General features: G+C 28.2%; 2 protein-coding genes and 1 long non-coding RNA gene across 9 annotated transcripts in view; 2 read left to right on the top strand and 1 right to left on the bottom strand.

Annotated features, from left to right (window-relative positions):
- The window catches only part of LOC551617, a 19,827-nt gene extending 16,684 nt beyond the window's left edge, over positions 1-3,143 (top strand). For all 5 annotated transcript variants that reach the window (XM_006570884.3, XM_006570883.3, XM_016912600.2 and 2 more), the window contains exon 6: positions 94-3,143. In XM_006570884.3, the coding sequence (XP_006570947.2) occupies positions 94-2,232 (2,139 nt within the window). In that variant the 3' untranslated portion in view covers positions 2,233-3,143. The remainder of the gene's footprint in view (positions 1-93) is intronic.
- LOC113218880 overlaps positions 1-15,880 on the bottom strand; it is an 18,342-nt gene that overhangs the window by 907 nt on the left and 1,555 nt on the right. The window lies entirely within an intron of this gene.
- Positions 9,873-15,880, top strand: part of LOC413473 (GTPase-activating Rap/Ran-GAP domain-like protein 3) — a 23,033-nt gene continuing 17,025 nt past the window's right edge. Inside the window, exons 1-2 of the mRNA XM_016912597.2 lie at positions 9,873-11,628; positions 12,346-13,411. Coding sequence (XP_016768086.1) covers positions 13,206-13,411 — 206 coding nt within the window. The 5' untranslated portion in view covers positions 9,873-11,628; positions 12,346-13,205. The remainder of the gene's footprint in view (positions 11,629-12,345; positions 13,412-15,880) is intronic.

The raw sequence follows: 15,880 nt of genomic DNA, 5'->3' as shown, positions 1-15,880 counted from the left end.
ATTACCTTTATTTCATCGCAAATTATTCAAATTTCATTTAAGCAAGTAATTATCGTTAGAATTAATGAAAATCAAATTATTTTTTGCCCACAGGTCGACGAAGAACCTTCATTGCCAGTTTCATCGGCCGGTTCATATGACAACAAAGCATTCGTCCATCATGAAACGCACCAACGCGAAATGCGCACCACTAGCTCCCTCTATTCCGAGACAGTCGCCGCGGAAATGGAAACGTCTTCAATGACAGCTGCGAATGCCTCGAGAACCGCGATCGCGCGTCACATGGTGGCCACGCCCATCGAACCTAAATTTGATGTCCAAATGCGGGTAAAGAGAGTGCCACTTCCCCCTCCTAGCCCTCTACCGTCAGAATCTGACATCGCGAGCGTTGCTTTGGAGAGAAACCTAACCACTATTCTGGAAAAAGAGGAATCCAGTCTCACGCGTAGCTTGGAGAGTCCACCAGCCAGAATGACCACTTTCTCGTACGTTCCCGAGCTTCATGGACCTCTAGGAGGCACATCTTCCACGTCCACTATCTCCCGACAACAAACACCGCCAGTTTATTCGAGAATATTGAGAAAGCAGGCCGAAAGAGAGACCACGACCAGCACTAGTATGATTCAAGAACGAATCCCGTCTCCTTCTCCCATCGAGCAACCACCTCTGCAACACCATGAAATTCGTAGACCTAGATCTCTAACTTCGTTAAATACCGAGTTGACTGAAACACGTTCCTTGACCGAAGTAACCGATCACACGCACGCCAAGTACAGAGTAGCCAACATTCTAGCTCCAACTCCCCCACCACCCCCACCAATTGTCCCCACTGTTACCACTACTCATACAGCTGTTCAACATCGCGAACATCGTTTGTTCCGAGAAGAGGTGACGGAACCTTTGGTTGAACCACAAGTTGTCGCTCCCAGGCGTCCAGAGATAACCACTCATGAGGTAGACGATGTGTTCTTGAAGACGGTGACGGAGAAGAAAACTATCGAAGACGTTGAGCGCCATCGTCGCCAGGTGACGGAATATAGAGCTAAACCGCCTCCACCCGATCCCAAATGGGACGTCACTATCAGAAATTATCCCAAAGAGAACTTCCCACCACCTCCTCCTGATTTGGAGAATTTCTCCGACGTTAGCTCCACTTCTAACCTGACCATCACCAACGAACCGATAGGAAGTCACACCGATGGGCCTGTTGACGAGGAACCGGATATCAATATCGAACCTACTTATACAGCTAGAGCCGAGATTCCTTGCAGACCGCCTCCAGTGGCTCATCGTTCCATGGACGAGACGGATTCCGATTGGTTCTCTAGATTGTCTCGAGTCTTGGATCCCCGTTACGCCTCCGAATTGACGGACGAAGAGCGAATAAAATGGCGCGAAATAATTACCACGGATAGTACTTTACGAACTCTGTTAACAGAAGCGGTGGTTAAAGAAGATTACGAGTTAATACGAAAAGATGCCAGATACACCAATCTATTCCCGCCAGATAAATGGGACGTGATCATTCGAATATTAAGTCCTCCATTGACGCAAGCGGGTTCAACTTCCTCTTCCACTCACGGGAAAAATCACGGACAACGATACAAAAGATCCAAGTCCTCTGAATGGGACACTAGATCGAGAAGATCCTCTCTGCCTACTTTGTACGAATACGAGAGCGATGGAGGTAGTTCTGCTCGTACTCAGGGCCATCGACTTCAGATGTCGCAATCGACAACAACAATGAGCCAATCTAATCGCTTGCGCAGACTCGGTTCAAGTCATAGAGGTACAGGTGGCGCCAGCGAAGTGGACGTAAGATCTATGTCGGAGATGACAGTGAGAGACTTCGCCAGAGTGGACAGGGACGATTTGACGAGTTTGAGTTCCTTCGAAGGTGCAGATTCGCTAGTGAGATCCTTGAGTCAACCCAGTCTAGCCAGAAGTGGTTCAGAATTCACGGAACATTGGGGAATTCCATCGGGCATGTTGGATCTCCCGCCATGGGCGGCCGAGGAGGAAGGAACTAGTTCCGTGGAAACTACGCCAAGAGTAGTGAGGAGGAACGACCGCTTGGAGGTTCTGGCGTCGTTCGATGATCGCAGACAAGGATCGTCGATAACTAGATCGAGTCGATATATCGAGAGAGAGTTGAATAGTGTGCACGTAACCGAGAATCAAAGGAGTTCGAATTGGTTCCATGACGATTCCGAGCCGGAGATGCAGATCTGAGAATTTTTTTAAGAATTTTGGAAAAAAATTCGCTTTCGTGTTCCGTCCTATTGAGTGTCTTCCTTCGATTTTCTGTGATTCGAATGCAAAATTTGATTGACAGTTGTGATAGAGGTTATGAACATTAATAATTGCTTGAAATGATTATCGAGACAAGAATCTTTAAAAATAGGTAATATAGAAGAATCATCTTTTTGAAATAGTGGAAATACTTAAAAACGTCAGTGAAAAATATTCTCGAAACACTAATATTTGTAACCTCTATTACAATATCCAAGTTTCTTCAAATTGGCAATAACTTTTCTATGAACGTCATTATTCTTTTACTTTTATATCTTTTTATCTATTCTATATTAATTGTGATTGTGTTTAGTAGATTTATTTTTATCAAGAGGACGATTACTTAATGTTCACTGCCTACTCGCATTTGGGAAATCAGAAGACACAATTTGAGGATATTCTTTATGAATATCAAACATTCTCGAACGAACATTCGTGTATTTACGACTCGATGCGTTGACTGTCGAATCAAGTAAGAAATCTGCATAATTTTAAACAAATCAAAACAATTGAATAAAAATATTATTTTTTTGTAAATTTAATATATTTATAATTTCATTTCGGTTTATCATAAATTAATTTATCTATAAATATTTTTATTAATTATTGAATATTAAATGTTTTCCCATTTAGTGATTATCTTGAACAGTCAACACATTGAAGATATAATTAGCCATTTTCTCCACTTGCCACTTGAATTATTCAAATTAAAAAAGAAAAAAAAAGTAAAAAAAAAAAAATAAGAAGAATCGATATCGTAGAACGAGTGGAATTGTAGAATATGGTGAAAACGATCGAATTAAACCATAGTGTAGGAATTAACTTGAAAATAAGTTAAGATATTAAAAAAAGTTTACAAATAATCATGCAACAAATTCGCTTTTTTAACATTCAATGATCGACTGGCGCATTTCGAAGATCTCTACGATCATTAAAAACCACCATGACCTTGTTTTTAATAATATTTAACACTTTTGCTACGAATTTCTGTAAAATATTTCAATATTAAAGTTTGCTTAAAAATTTTAATATAATTTTTCAGTATTTTGAAATTGAAAATTGAAAAAAAAGATGAAGATAAATCTTATTAGAGATATAATATTTTATTTGAATGCAATATATAAAGTATATATTAAGATTATGGATTAATACATGTAGAATAAGAAAAATTTTTATTTTCTTATTTTTTTTTTTTAAATTTTTTATATAAATCTAATGAAATTTGAATTTTTCTTTTTTTTCAGGTTTACTGAAAAGTATTTTTATTATAATACTATTAAGTTTATCTTCATTTATTCATCAAATTTTGTTTTATGTGACAAGAAATCTTGAATTACTTGGAAAATTATTATAAGAAAGAAAATTATATAATTAACAATGCTTTATAATTAAATATAACTCACAGACATTCTGGGAACAAAATGACATTATCATCTGACAATTGTATTTGTAATAAAAATAATTAACATCTAATTGATATGGTTAAAGAAAATATATAATAATGAACGTGCAACGTTTATCTAATAAAATAAATTTTTTTTATCACACGGGAATCATTATCAATGAAACATGTTAATTTTTATTTTTTGCAATTTTGAATTTTTTAAATGTTGATGTATTAAATGATATGATTAAATGATAGCATCTTTTTTTTAATTAAGCAAATCTTATTAAGTTGGATACAGGAAAGTTTCATAATATAAAATTATTACAAAAGCATATATTATAAAAAAAAATATTAATTTTAATTTTGTTACATAATAGTTATAATATGTCGCAATTTCATTTATTACAAAGAACAAAATATTCGAATTTAACAGCAATAATTTTTCGGAAACTTTTAAGAAAATATATATGCCTTGTGCAAGGAGAAGTCATAAAATATTTATTGAAATATAAAATAAGAGGTAAAAACTTTTGTTCGAATTTATTTTCTTAAAATTAAATTGCACATCTGGTATAATTGAATTTTTTTTATTTGTTTTCATAAGCATTATAAAATTTAATTTAAAATACATATTCATCTAGAATTAATCGCTAAAATATATCAAATTTCAGAATTAATTTTTTTTGTATTTTTTCTCTAATTATATTATTGTCAAGAAACATATTCATCGATACGCAGGAAAGCATATTTTATTTTAATATTCGATATTCAAAATCACATATCTTTCGTAATATAATATACTTTATTATTTTAAAGAAATATAAATCTTGGTTGGATCCATATAAGAAACATAAAAATAAATAACAATTTTATAACAATTTAAACTGGTTAATTTTGATCATTTTTAATCTTTATAATCTTTAATCTTATAATATATTTAATATCATTATATAAAAAGAAGTAATTACAGAAGATTGAGAAAGATAATGATAAATAATTAAATTTGATATTCTATATAATATCTATTTAAATTAATATTAATGAAAGTCATAAAAAGCAATTACATACGAAGAAACATGTTTAGTTGAATTTGAACACTGTTAACCTCCGTACACGATAGCTTCATAGGTCTCCAGGTAGCGCGGACAATGGGAATAATACGGTGGAAAACGAAGTTAGCCAAAGTGTTAAATATTCGGTCGGGTGGTGGCGTTGCGATAATAGTCTGTTTAAATAGGTAATGAAACATACGGTGCTGGGTTATACGCTTGAAACAATAGCTAGGATTTCTTTTCTTCAAGACGTACTTAATCTTCTCTGAGTTTAAATGTATCCTATTATATAGTGTGTGTACGATGGTCCTGTAGAGATATCGACCTCCACGTACACGTAAACAGATTTATTCACAATTACAATATTTATTAATTATTCGCTCGAGCTCTTCTCGTAGATATAAGCTGGTAGGAAGTCATTCCTACCAATGAGGATAGTCTCCCCACTCTTGGATCCAATCGGGCGACTAATATCGTACCAAAACAATATAACGTGCAATTCGCTCTGACATTCGTAACGAATCGAACCATTTCGGAATTCGAATGAATTCCAGATTTTTTTTTGTGAAGTTAAAAAAGATCGATTCGTGTCCAAATAATTAATATTGAATTTTTATAATTTATTTAATTAATTCTAAAATTCTATTTTTGAAAATTAATGATGATAATAATGGAAGCTAAAGAGAGTACTATTTTTTTTTCAAATATTTAGGCTATCAATTCTTCTCCATTTTTATTAACTACTGTTCTTGACAATGTTTGTTATCGACAAAAATAAAATGAGGTTAAAATTTCGTGTATCTAATAGCTATATATGTTTGGTTAAATCTCGAAGCTTATAACGAATAAATATTGTACTTATACACAAGATATCTCACGAGTTGTGCTTTCTTCAAGACATAAAAAAGCTCCTTACAAGTAAGATGTGATAAAAAAGAATTGTGAAAGGAAAAAAATGTTAGGTTATTAACGATTCCATCGAAGAATTAAAAATTTTATCGAATTTATCTTTGTATATTTGAACGAATAAAAATTAATTTAAATTTGCAATTGTGTATTGTAAATTAATTTTTATAATAAAAATTTGGGTAAATAAAAGTTAATCAAAATTAAATTAATTAATCTTGCAATGTAGATCTGATTTTTAGGTTAATTCTTATAAAATGTTTTTTATCTAATTTTTTCAAATTTAAATAATTAACATGAATGATTAATATTTATCCAGATTTTTTTTTAAATTTATCTCAAAATATTTTGATTTTTGAAAAATATTATGTTATGTAGAGATTTTTCAAAATATAATTTATATCGTTAATAGCTGAGAATATTTTAATTCAGAATACGAAAATTTTGTAAAATTTCATGCAAAGTTGAGATTTATTGTTTAAAGAAAGATTATTTAAACTATAATCCGCGTTGAAAATATTTTGTAAGTAAATTTAGGTAGAAATATCTTAATGAAAGTGATTTTAATATCTCTGATTAAAATAAAATTAATTTTATTATCAATTTTTTTTTACACAAAAATCGTATAAAATTTCATTTTATTGGCGCAAAGAATTTTTAAAAAAATATTAAAAAAATAATAATAATAAAAGAAATATCATAGTCATTTTCTAAAAATTGTAAACCTTGAAATTTTTTAAATATTTTTATCTAGAAGGGTAGAACGGCGAGAACAACATGTTGTCCATAAAATCATCTCTGGTTCGAAACACTTATTTGAATAACCAATAGTTTCGAAAGCTAATCGCATGGAAAGATTAAAATGGGACACTCTATACGTATATGTAATGCAATATCTACGTGTATTAACAAAAAATAATCGTTCTTATGAAATTTTCCATCCAATTAATTCTTTCGAGTCAAGAATTTTGTATGCTTCATTCAATTTTTTTTTTATTCCTTTCTTTTGCAAAAGAAAATAGAAAAAAAAAAGAAGACAGCATTTAAAAAAAGAAAGAAGTTTACACATGTTGATTAAATCATCGATTAATGAAAGATATACAGGATCTCCTTGAAAAAGATAATTTTTTCTTTTTTATAGAAAAAAAAGCTACCACAAAATAATTGTTTTATAAATATAAGTGTAAAGAAGTATTAAAACTGTGAAACAAAATATTGGTTTTTTTCATTTCTTTAACTTGTTTCCCATAATGAATTAATATACTAACTTTATTGATTGACATACATTGTGAAACTTGTAGATCGAATGAATCGAGATTTGAAAAATTAAAAATTTATTATTCAATAAATTAAGATTCACATATACCTTTTAAAAAATTAAATTACATTAAATATTATTTCAAATAACAAATAGTTACATTCAAATGAGACACTCGAATCTACAATTTTTTCAATTCTTGTAAAACAATCGAAATAATCTCATAGCATACACTTTCCGATCGAAATTATTTTCTCCCGTTCCATGTAAATACTTTCAGCTCGACCGATCTGCAATGGTGAAACGCCTTGTACTGGGCTAACAGGCCAAATGAATATCCAAAGTCCACACACGTTCACAAAAGAAAAACAACCGGTAATGATCATTGCACCAAGGAATATTTGCCATAATTCGATCGATTTTGGCGGAGAAAAAGACACGTCTTGGGAACAGATACGATCTCGCAGATCTCGTTTTTTGGAAAACAATATTTCAGTTGTTTTCCTTGCTCGCGTTCCACTTTACGTTTCTGGTCGCGTTTTTGGTCGTGTCCGCGACGGCCATTGCGCATGCGCATTTCCGCACGCGCTGCTTTCATCGTTCGCGCAATAATCTTGGCCGTGAATCGAGCATCAGTCTTCGACGAACGAGCCGCTCGTTCTCGTGCTTTGCGTCTCATGTTCGCGTCTCGAGAAACTTGTCCTCGTGGTTTGGAAAACTTATTTAGGTGGAAATTCGAGAAAGAATTAAATTAAATAATTGTACAATATTATTATATTTATCTATTTTGCATTAATATTGTACAAAGATATTTTTAATTTATTCGAAAACAGTGTTACTGATCGTTTCGATGATAATATCTATGTTATATATATATATTAGTTTTTTAAATTTTTCTTGTTACCAGATTCCAAGTTGTTACAGAGTGGCCAACATTAACAAAGTTTTTTTCTTATTTTTTGATATTTAGAAATAATTATCCAGGAATGATATTGATATTAGATTTTAAATATTGAATTTTTTATTTAAGAAAAATTTTTGAAGAGAGGAATCGATTATAGTGTGTGCAAAGTGAAAATTTTAAAGTTAAATTATAAAGTTCATTTGGGTTTTTTTTTTCGTTCATTTGAAGAAATTGGTACTTTACAGTTAGAAATGATAAATTGGTGAAATGATTGGCGGAAATGGAGATTAACAGGTGTGATTTAGGAGTAATTGTTGCGCAAGATGGAAAATCTTTTAAGAATCTTTTTAAAATAGAGATTTATGCGACTTGTTCCTTGGATATTATTTTTCACGAAATTGATGAATTAAATTTATCAAATTACGAAATACTTTAGAACTAACATTTATTTTACTTTTTATTACATTTTCCAGGAAGAAAATTTTTATGAAAAAAGATAACTGAAATTTATATCCCACAAAATAATTTTTAATAAAAAATAAAAAAAAATGAAATTATCAATCTCCACGTGTAGCTTTCGTTTAAAAAAGATTAATATTTTCTTATATCTTACAACAATTCAATTTTCTTCGATCTGAAAAAAATCATAAATAATTTATTTATTTAATACGATAAATTAATATCGATATTAAAAGGTTATGAAAAAAAAAAAAAAAGAAGTGAAAGTGTTTTCGATGATAAATTACTCTATTACCACAATAGATGAAATAATAGATTAAGATTGATGCTAGTACTTGATCTCCCCTCTTAAATTAGATTTTAAGAAATTGAATTTCTTTCCGGCGAAAAGATAGTAGTACATTTCGCAAAACTCTACAACTCTACTTTATCAAACGAGATTTAATATTTCATTATCGAATCTAATTTTCAATTAAAACTTTTAAATTATCAAATTCGAAATATAATTAAAGCAATCTTCGAGAAACTATATTAACTGTACCCCACAAGATTGAAGATATGATCTTCATCTCCTAAAAACTAATTTCGCTCTTTGTAAATTTTTTAGTAAAAAAAAAAATTGAAAAATTATTTTCATTATATATATATATATATATATATATATACCAAAAAATCTAAATGTTTATTAAAAAAATTATTATTATTATGAAATTATTAAAATTATATCATTAAGCGAAAAATTTTAAAAAAATCGTAGAAAAAATTTTTAATCGTGGAATGCGAGTATTGTCATCGAAAGAGAATATGAGAACGATCGGTAAATAAAATTAATGAGTGTAAGATGGTCAAAGGAATTTCTTCGCCTCCTTTGGTATTGCAGTCCAGTAGGATAAACGATTTTTAAATTATCGTTAATGAAATACGTGTCGTAAATATATTTTTGCTGCTTTATATATGTGAAACGAAGTTGGACGAAGTATTTCGTAAGAAATATTGCTGATATAAAATAATTTATCAAATTAGGTTAAAAGGATATATATACATAAATCGAAATATCTAAACTCTAGAGTCAAAAAAAATAAATTGAATTTTGTTTATTAAATTAATAAATGGGAAGAATTCCGTATTTTTTATGAAAAAAAGAATATGTTTTTTTCGAATATCATAATCTTTTAAATCAAGATTAAATAATTTCCAATATTTATTTTGAATCAATATTATTCGAAAATCAATAAAAAGAATGGAATCCTTCGTACGATATTTTAGAAAGGTTAAGAAATCTATCGTAAAGTATTTTATTCTTTTTCCTTTCAAAAAAAAACTTCAAAATTTTTTGATACCATAAATCATATCATAAAGCAATATTAATTATTAGATAGAGAATTTTTTTACAGAAGAGAGATATCGAAGAATGTATGAAAAATAATTGAATCGATAAACGATATTATGTATTTATAAACTTCTTAATAAAAATAAAATAATTATATAATAAATATTCTTTAAAGATTTTTACTCAATATTTACCAAATGTTTGATTTAAAAGAATTATAGAATCAATTTCTTAAACATATGTTATATAGGATTAATGTTATATAGGATTAGACTGAATTAATAATAAAAAGAAGAAAAAAATGTATTAAAGAAACGATCATAACAAAAAATACAACCTTCAAAAAAGTAATTCAATCAATGAACTGTGAAACAATAATAAATTTTCACGAAGAAAGTAAATACAGCATCGTAAGAGAACACCATTGTCAAAAGATTGCCGAAACAAACCTAACCTCCATTTCGAGCCGCACGCTTGAAAGCAGACTTTCTCCGTCACCGTGTATTACTTGATGTATGTACCCATAAATACGTGTCTCTCTTCTGTGAACCGTAACACAAATCCTTTCCAAGTTTTATTTAAGCAACGCAAGAAGGCAGAAAACAGTGGATACTATATACAGTATCGTTTAATCGAACGAAAAAAAGAGCGAGAAAGTTGATGGTGCGGTGTTCTTGATTGTTTATCAACAGGTTACCGGTAGAATGGAAGCGTTTGGATCTCGCGGTGGATCGATCCCGAATCAGTGAAGCGTAACTAGTTGAAAAGAGGGTATCGGCCGGGGAAAAACGTCCGATGATCGAAGCATCGGAGAAGAGACGCGATGGGAGTGGGGATAGCAAGACACGACGCTCGCGGCCAGTTATGGTGGCGAACCATGCTTCATGGTGGGGTTGAAAGGTGGCGCAGTCATTTATGGTTGCCGGTTGTTCATCCGACGGTTCAGTTGCCCGTCTGACCAACAACGACAAAAACCTCGAATGGCGAACGTACGATGAGCAGTCGACTCGATTATTCGATTTTAAGGATTATTCGTTATATGGAACCGACAACGTTTATGAAATTCTATTTCCATTAATCGTCGCAAGTTTATTGGTTTCTACAATTGATTGCTCTATAATCGAGACCTCGTATAAGCTTTGAAGATTCTAAAGAGGAAGAAAATATATATATATAGTTTCGAGATAGAAAAGTGATATCTGAACGATGTTTGTGAGAAGTATGTTTACGTTTGAATAACTATGTTGGAGAATTCGATTAATATTTAGATAGAATTGTTGTTTGTCAAAATTTAAATTTCTGTATAATTTGAAATTCAGTTTATATAAAGAAGAAAGAAGAATTTAAATAATAATGAAGTTAAAGAAGAAATGATTTATTGGAAGACATGTTTTGAATAGAAAAGTGGTACCTGATTAATTTGAGAAATATATTTATGCTTGATATTTTATGAATATATCAAAATGTTTGATTAGTAGTTTTCTAAAATTAATATTTGTGATCTGAAGATTGTTGTTGCAAAAAATTGTGATTCAAAGAATTTCTCGAAGAATAGGAATATGGTTGAAAGTGTGTACAATACTTCTACGAAAATTCAAGAAGAATTTGATTAATAATTCGTTGCTTTTGATGGTGCGTAATTATACAAGTATTTTTTTCTGAAGAATTTATGAAAGAAATTTAGATTTATCCTGCATTTGGCTAAAGTGAATTTTTTCAGAAGATAAAAATATTGTTCATCTTTAAAAAATTTTAACATTTCTTCTTAAAGGGAATTAATGATTACGATATCCTGCAAATAAAGACGTATTTCCGAAGAATTCATCGAAGAAAATTAAGAAATTTTTCAGAGGCATTATATTGAAAGATAGCCTCTTTGCTGGAATACCAGAACGATTTAAAGAACGTTGTGGAAAATAGAGATATATATTTATGATTGAGAACATAAAGTAGATCGAGGAATTTGATACGATTATTTGAAAAATAGTTCGATTAATATCTAAGACTATTGGATTTTCAAATAATAATCCGAACACGAAGGTTTGTTTGTTTTTTTTTTTTTTTTTTTTAATTTAATCATCGAATTTGGGAAAGGAAAAATTTAAGACTACTTTGTATTCAAGGTTTTTGAAGAAAATAAATGATCTCGTGTAAAAATAAAGAAGAATGTTTGCATTTGAAAATCGAAAACGAATCAGAATTTTGAAAATAAATTCTCTGGAGAAATTGAATTAATGATTAAGGATTTGTTGAATTTTTGATAACAGTTTGTAAATGAGGATTGATTGTTGAAAAGTTTGAAGAAGATTAAGAAAGTTTTCATGGAATGAAGGATATTTGTTGATACAAGAATATGATCCAGAATTTTCAATATATAACTCTAGAAAATTTTTGATTGATAATATTGAATACTTTCCCTTAATATCAAAATTCTGAAATGTCGTAATATCATAATATCATAATTTCTGAAATGTGTGAAAAGAAATATATTATCTTCAAGATAAATTACACTTCAAATAGATTTTAAGAGAAATCATATCTTTATTAACTCTATTATCTTTATGATTAAAACATTTTACATGAAAGTTCAAGAAAAATTATAATAATGAATTAATAATAAATAATATATATATTTATTAGTTTTCCAATAGTACCTCATAGATTAATGAAGAAAGCTCAAAATATAATTTAGATCTGTTATTCTTATTCTGTTGTTTTTCTCTCATCATTTATTCTTAAAAAACCATTATTTTTTAGAATAAAAAAATTGTTCCAAGGAAATACTTCACAAAGTAGTAGAGCTTCGACACGAAATTTCAAGAAAACTATGATCCACAATTGGAACTATCATTTTTTGACGATATATCCTTTAAGTCTCGAAGCAAAGAACTGTCCTTTAAAAAAGTTGTTTTTCGAAGTGGAAAAGTGATTTAATTATGATTCTTTGAAAAGTGACACGATATATTTATCTTGGAAATCGCAAAGTGGATCAAGCAATTTGAAGCAAGTGAAATTTCAAACAAGAGGAATTCAATCAGTAATGGAAACCTTCTTTATTAATACTCTATAAATGGATTATTGAAAAATTTCTGAAAACAACCGAAGAAATATTTTGAAGTTGAATCGTTCTGAATTGTACATTTTAAATAGCAATTAACATTTAATTCTGATATAATAATAACACTCTTGTAAAAAGTTTACAAATGAAACTTGTGAAAACTCGACTATAAAATAATTTTAAAAAAAATTCTATTTTTCGAAAAAAGAAGAAATAATTAAAAAACAAAGTAACAATAATACACATTAATTCTTGAAGTCAGAAAGTGGACCAAAGAATTAGATCTGAGATCATCAAAATTTGAAAATTCATCAACTTTGAAAATTTTGCAAAATTTGAATTACATTGATTTTTATATATTTTTTTTTTTTTTTTGGAATGGACGACGGATGAAAGATTCTAAAAGTGTTCGTTTAAAATAGAATTCCTCCGAGGAAAAGAAATGAAGAAGCACGTGATTCGTTCTCCTGTCGAAATTTGAAAAGAATTTTTCAAAGAACGAATATTGAAGAAAGATGCGAGAGAATTGTTATTTGAGAAAATAATCCTTGTATCAACGATGAGTTCTTTAAAAAGATCGACAAATCAATCGACGAGAGAAGGTGCCGGCGGTAGGAGGCACGCACTCACCGGAAGTAGCTCGAAGAGCTTGAGGAACGTTGTCCACACGACTACAGCGCCTGGTTCACCGCTTCGCCACAGATCCAAATACGAATTGAGGAGCATCAGTTTGGAAGGCACCAAAGTTTTACCATGGACAGCACGGTGAGTTATATATACATTGAATATATACTTCTTTCTTATTGTTATTTATATGACAGATATTTTATAATTTTATAATATTTTATAATATTTTAAAATGCAATTTTCCTGTATATAATTTGAATCATTATATATTTAATACGTATATATATATATATATATATGGATCTTACTTTAATCAGAAAAAATTTCATAAATTAAAATTGATTAAAAGAAAAAAAATTTTTAGTATATTTAGTATATTTTTTTTTTTTCTAGATGCTAGGCGTTATTTTGATAGAGATTTTAAATTATGACAGATATTTTATAATTTTATAATATTTTATTTTAATATTTAATTCTATAATATTTTATAATATTTTAAAATGCAATTTTCCTGCATATAATTTGAATCATTATATATTTAATACGTATATATATATATATATGGATCTTACTTTAATCAGAAAAAATTTCATAAATTAAAATTGATTAAAAGAAAAAAAAAATGTTTACACGAATTTAGTATATTTTTTTTTTTAGATGCTAGTTATTTTGGTAGAGATTTTAAATTATGACAGATATTTTATAATTTTATAATATTTTATTTTAATATTTAATTTTATAATATTTTATAATATTTTAAAATGCAATTTTCCTGTATATATTTAATATGTATATATATATATGGATCTTACTTTAATCAGAAAAAATTTCATAAATTAAAATTGATTAAAAGAAAAAAAAAATGTTTACACGAATTTAGTATATTTTTTTTTTTAGATGCTAGTTATTTTGGTAGAGATTTTAAATTATGACAGATATTTTATAATTTTATAATATTTTATTTTAATATTTAATTCTATAATATTTTATAATATTTTAAAATGCAATTTTCCTGTATATAATTTGAATCATTATATATTTAATACGTATATATATATATATATATATATATATGGATCTTACTTTAATCAGAAAAAATTTCATAAATTAAAATTGATTAAAAGAAAAAAAATTTTTAGTATATTTAGTATATTTAGTATATTTTTTTTTTTTTAGATGCTAGGCGTTATTTTGATAGAGATTTTAAATTATGATAGATATTTTATAATTTTATAATATTTTATTTTAATATTTAATTCTATAATATTTTATAATATTTTAAAATGCAATTTTCCTGTATATTTATACGTATATATATGGATCTTATTTTAATCAGAAAAAATTTCATAAATTAAAATTGATTAAAAGAAAAAAAAATTTTTACACGAATTTAATTTTTTTTTTTTTTAGATGCTAGTTATTTTGATAGAGATTTTAAATTATGACAGATATTTTATAATTTTATAATATTTTATTTTAATATTTAATTCTATAATATTTTATAATATTTTAAAATGCAATTTTCCTGTATATAATTTGAATCATTATATATTTAATACGTATATATATATGGATCTAACTTTAATCAGAAAAAATTTCATAAATTAAAATTGATTAAAAGAAAAAAAATTTTTTACGAATTTAGTATATTTTTTTTTAGATGCTAGGCGTTATTTTGATAGAGATTTTAAATTATGACAGATATTTTATAATTTTATAATATTTTATTTTAATATTTAATTTTATAATATTTTATAATATTTTAAAATGCAATTTTCCTGTATATATTTAATACGTATATATATGGATCTTATTTTAATCGGAAAAAATTTCATAAATTAAAATTGATTAAAAGAAAAAAAAATTTTTACACGAATTTAGTTTTTTTTTTTTAGATGCTATTATTTTGGTAGAGATTTTAAATTTACATTAGAAATATTACATCATGAGTTACTTTTTACAAATTTTTCTATTTTGTATTCGAAGGAGTTTTTAATGAAGAGTAATAGGTAGCCACTTAAAAGATCAATGAAAGCATTAGTACCATGAACAAAAGAGTTGGTCTTTAATGTCTGGAATTATCGATATGTCGATATTCTCGACGTTTGTAATTATGTGTATTTGCTTGAATATTATATTATTATATGCGAATCAAGCAAATTTGGCAAGAAATAATTTAATTATTCGATGTAAGAAAAATTTTTTCAAAAATTGGATGGAAAAAAGAAATTTAACTTTATTTCGTTAAATTTTCGTTTAAATCGTTGTCACGTGTATAACACGTATGTCGAAAACGATACGATTCTTGCGAAACAATTTTTAAATTAGAAAAGAGATATCGAGTTTGAAAATCTAATAAGGCCAAGGTTGACGTGTCAGGATCACGAAATCGTGCACGTAGATACATGTAAAGCGGGGGAGTTTGCAATTTCCGTGATTGCCCCGCTGCAACAGGTAAAACTTTGACTCGATGTTAATTCCAAATACCCGATTCATTGCTCACACGCTCCCGTTTTGCAATAAAAGATAAAACTTTCCCGAAGCATTCGACGTAATCCATTAACTGTTTAGAGGCAATCAACTTGAAATCTGGGGTTAATAAAATAG

The sequence above is a fragment of the Apis mellifera genome, linkage group LG6 (assembly GCF_003254395.2).
Source record: "Apis mellifera strain DH4 linkage group LG6, Amel_HAv3.1, whole genome shotgun sequence".
In the NCBI taxonomy this organism is placed as follows: Eukaryota; Metazoa; Arthropoda; class Insecta; order Hymenoptera; family Apidae; genus Apis; species Apis mellifera.
The sequence above is the reverse complement of the archived record's forward strand: the minus strand, read 5'-3'. Positions and strand labels throughout refer to the sequence as shown.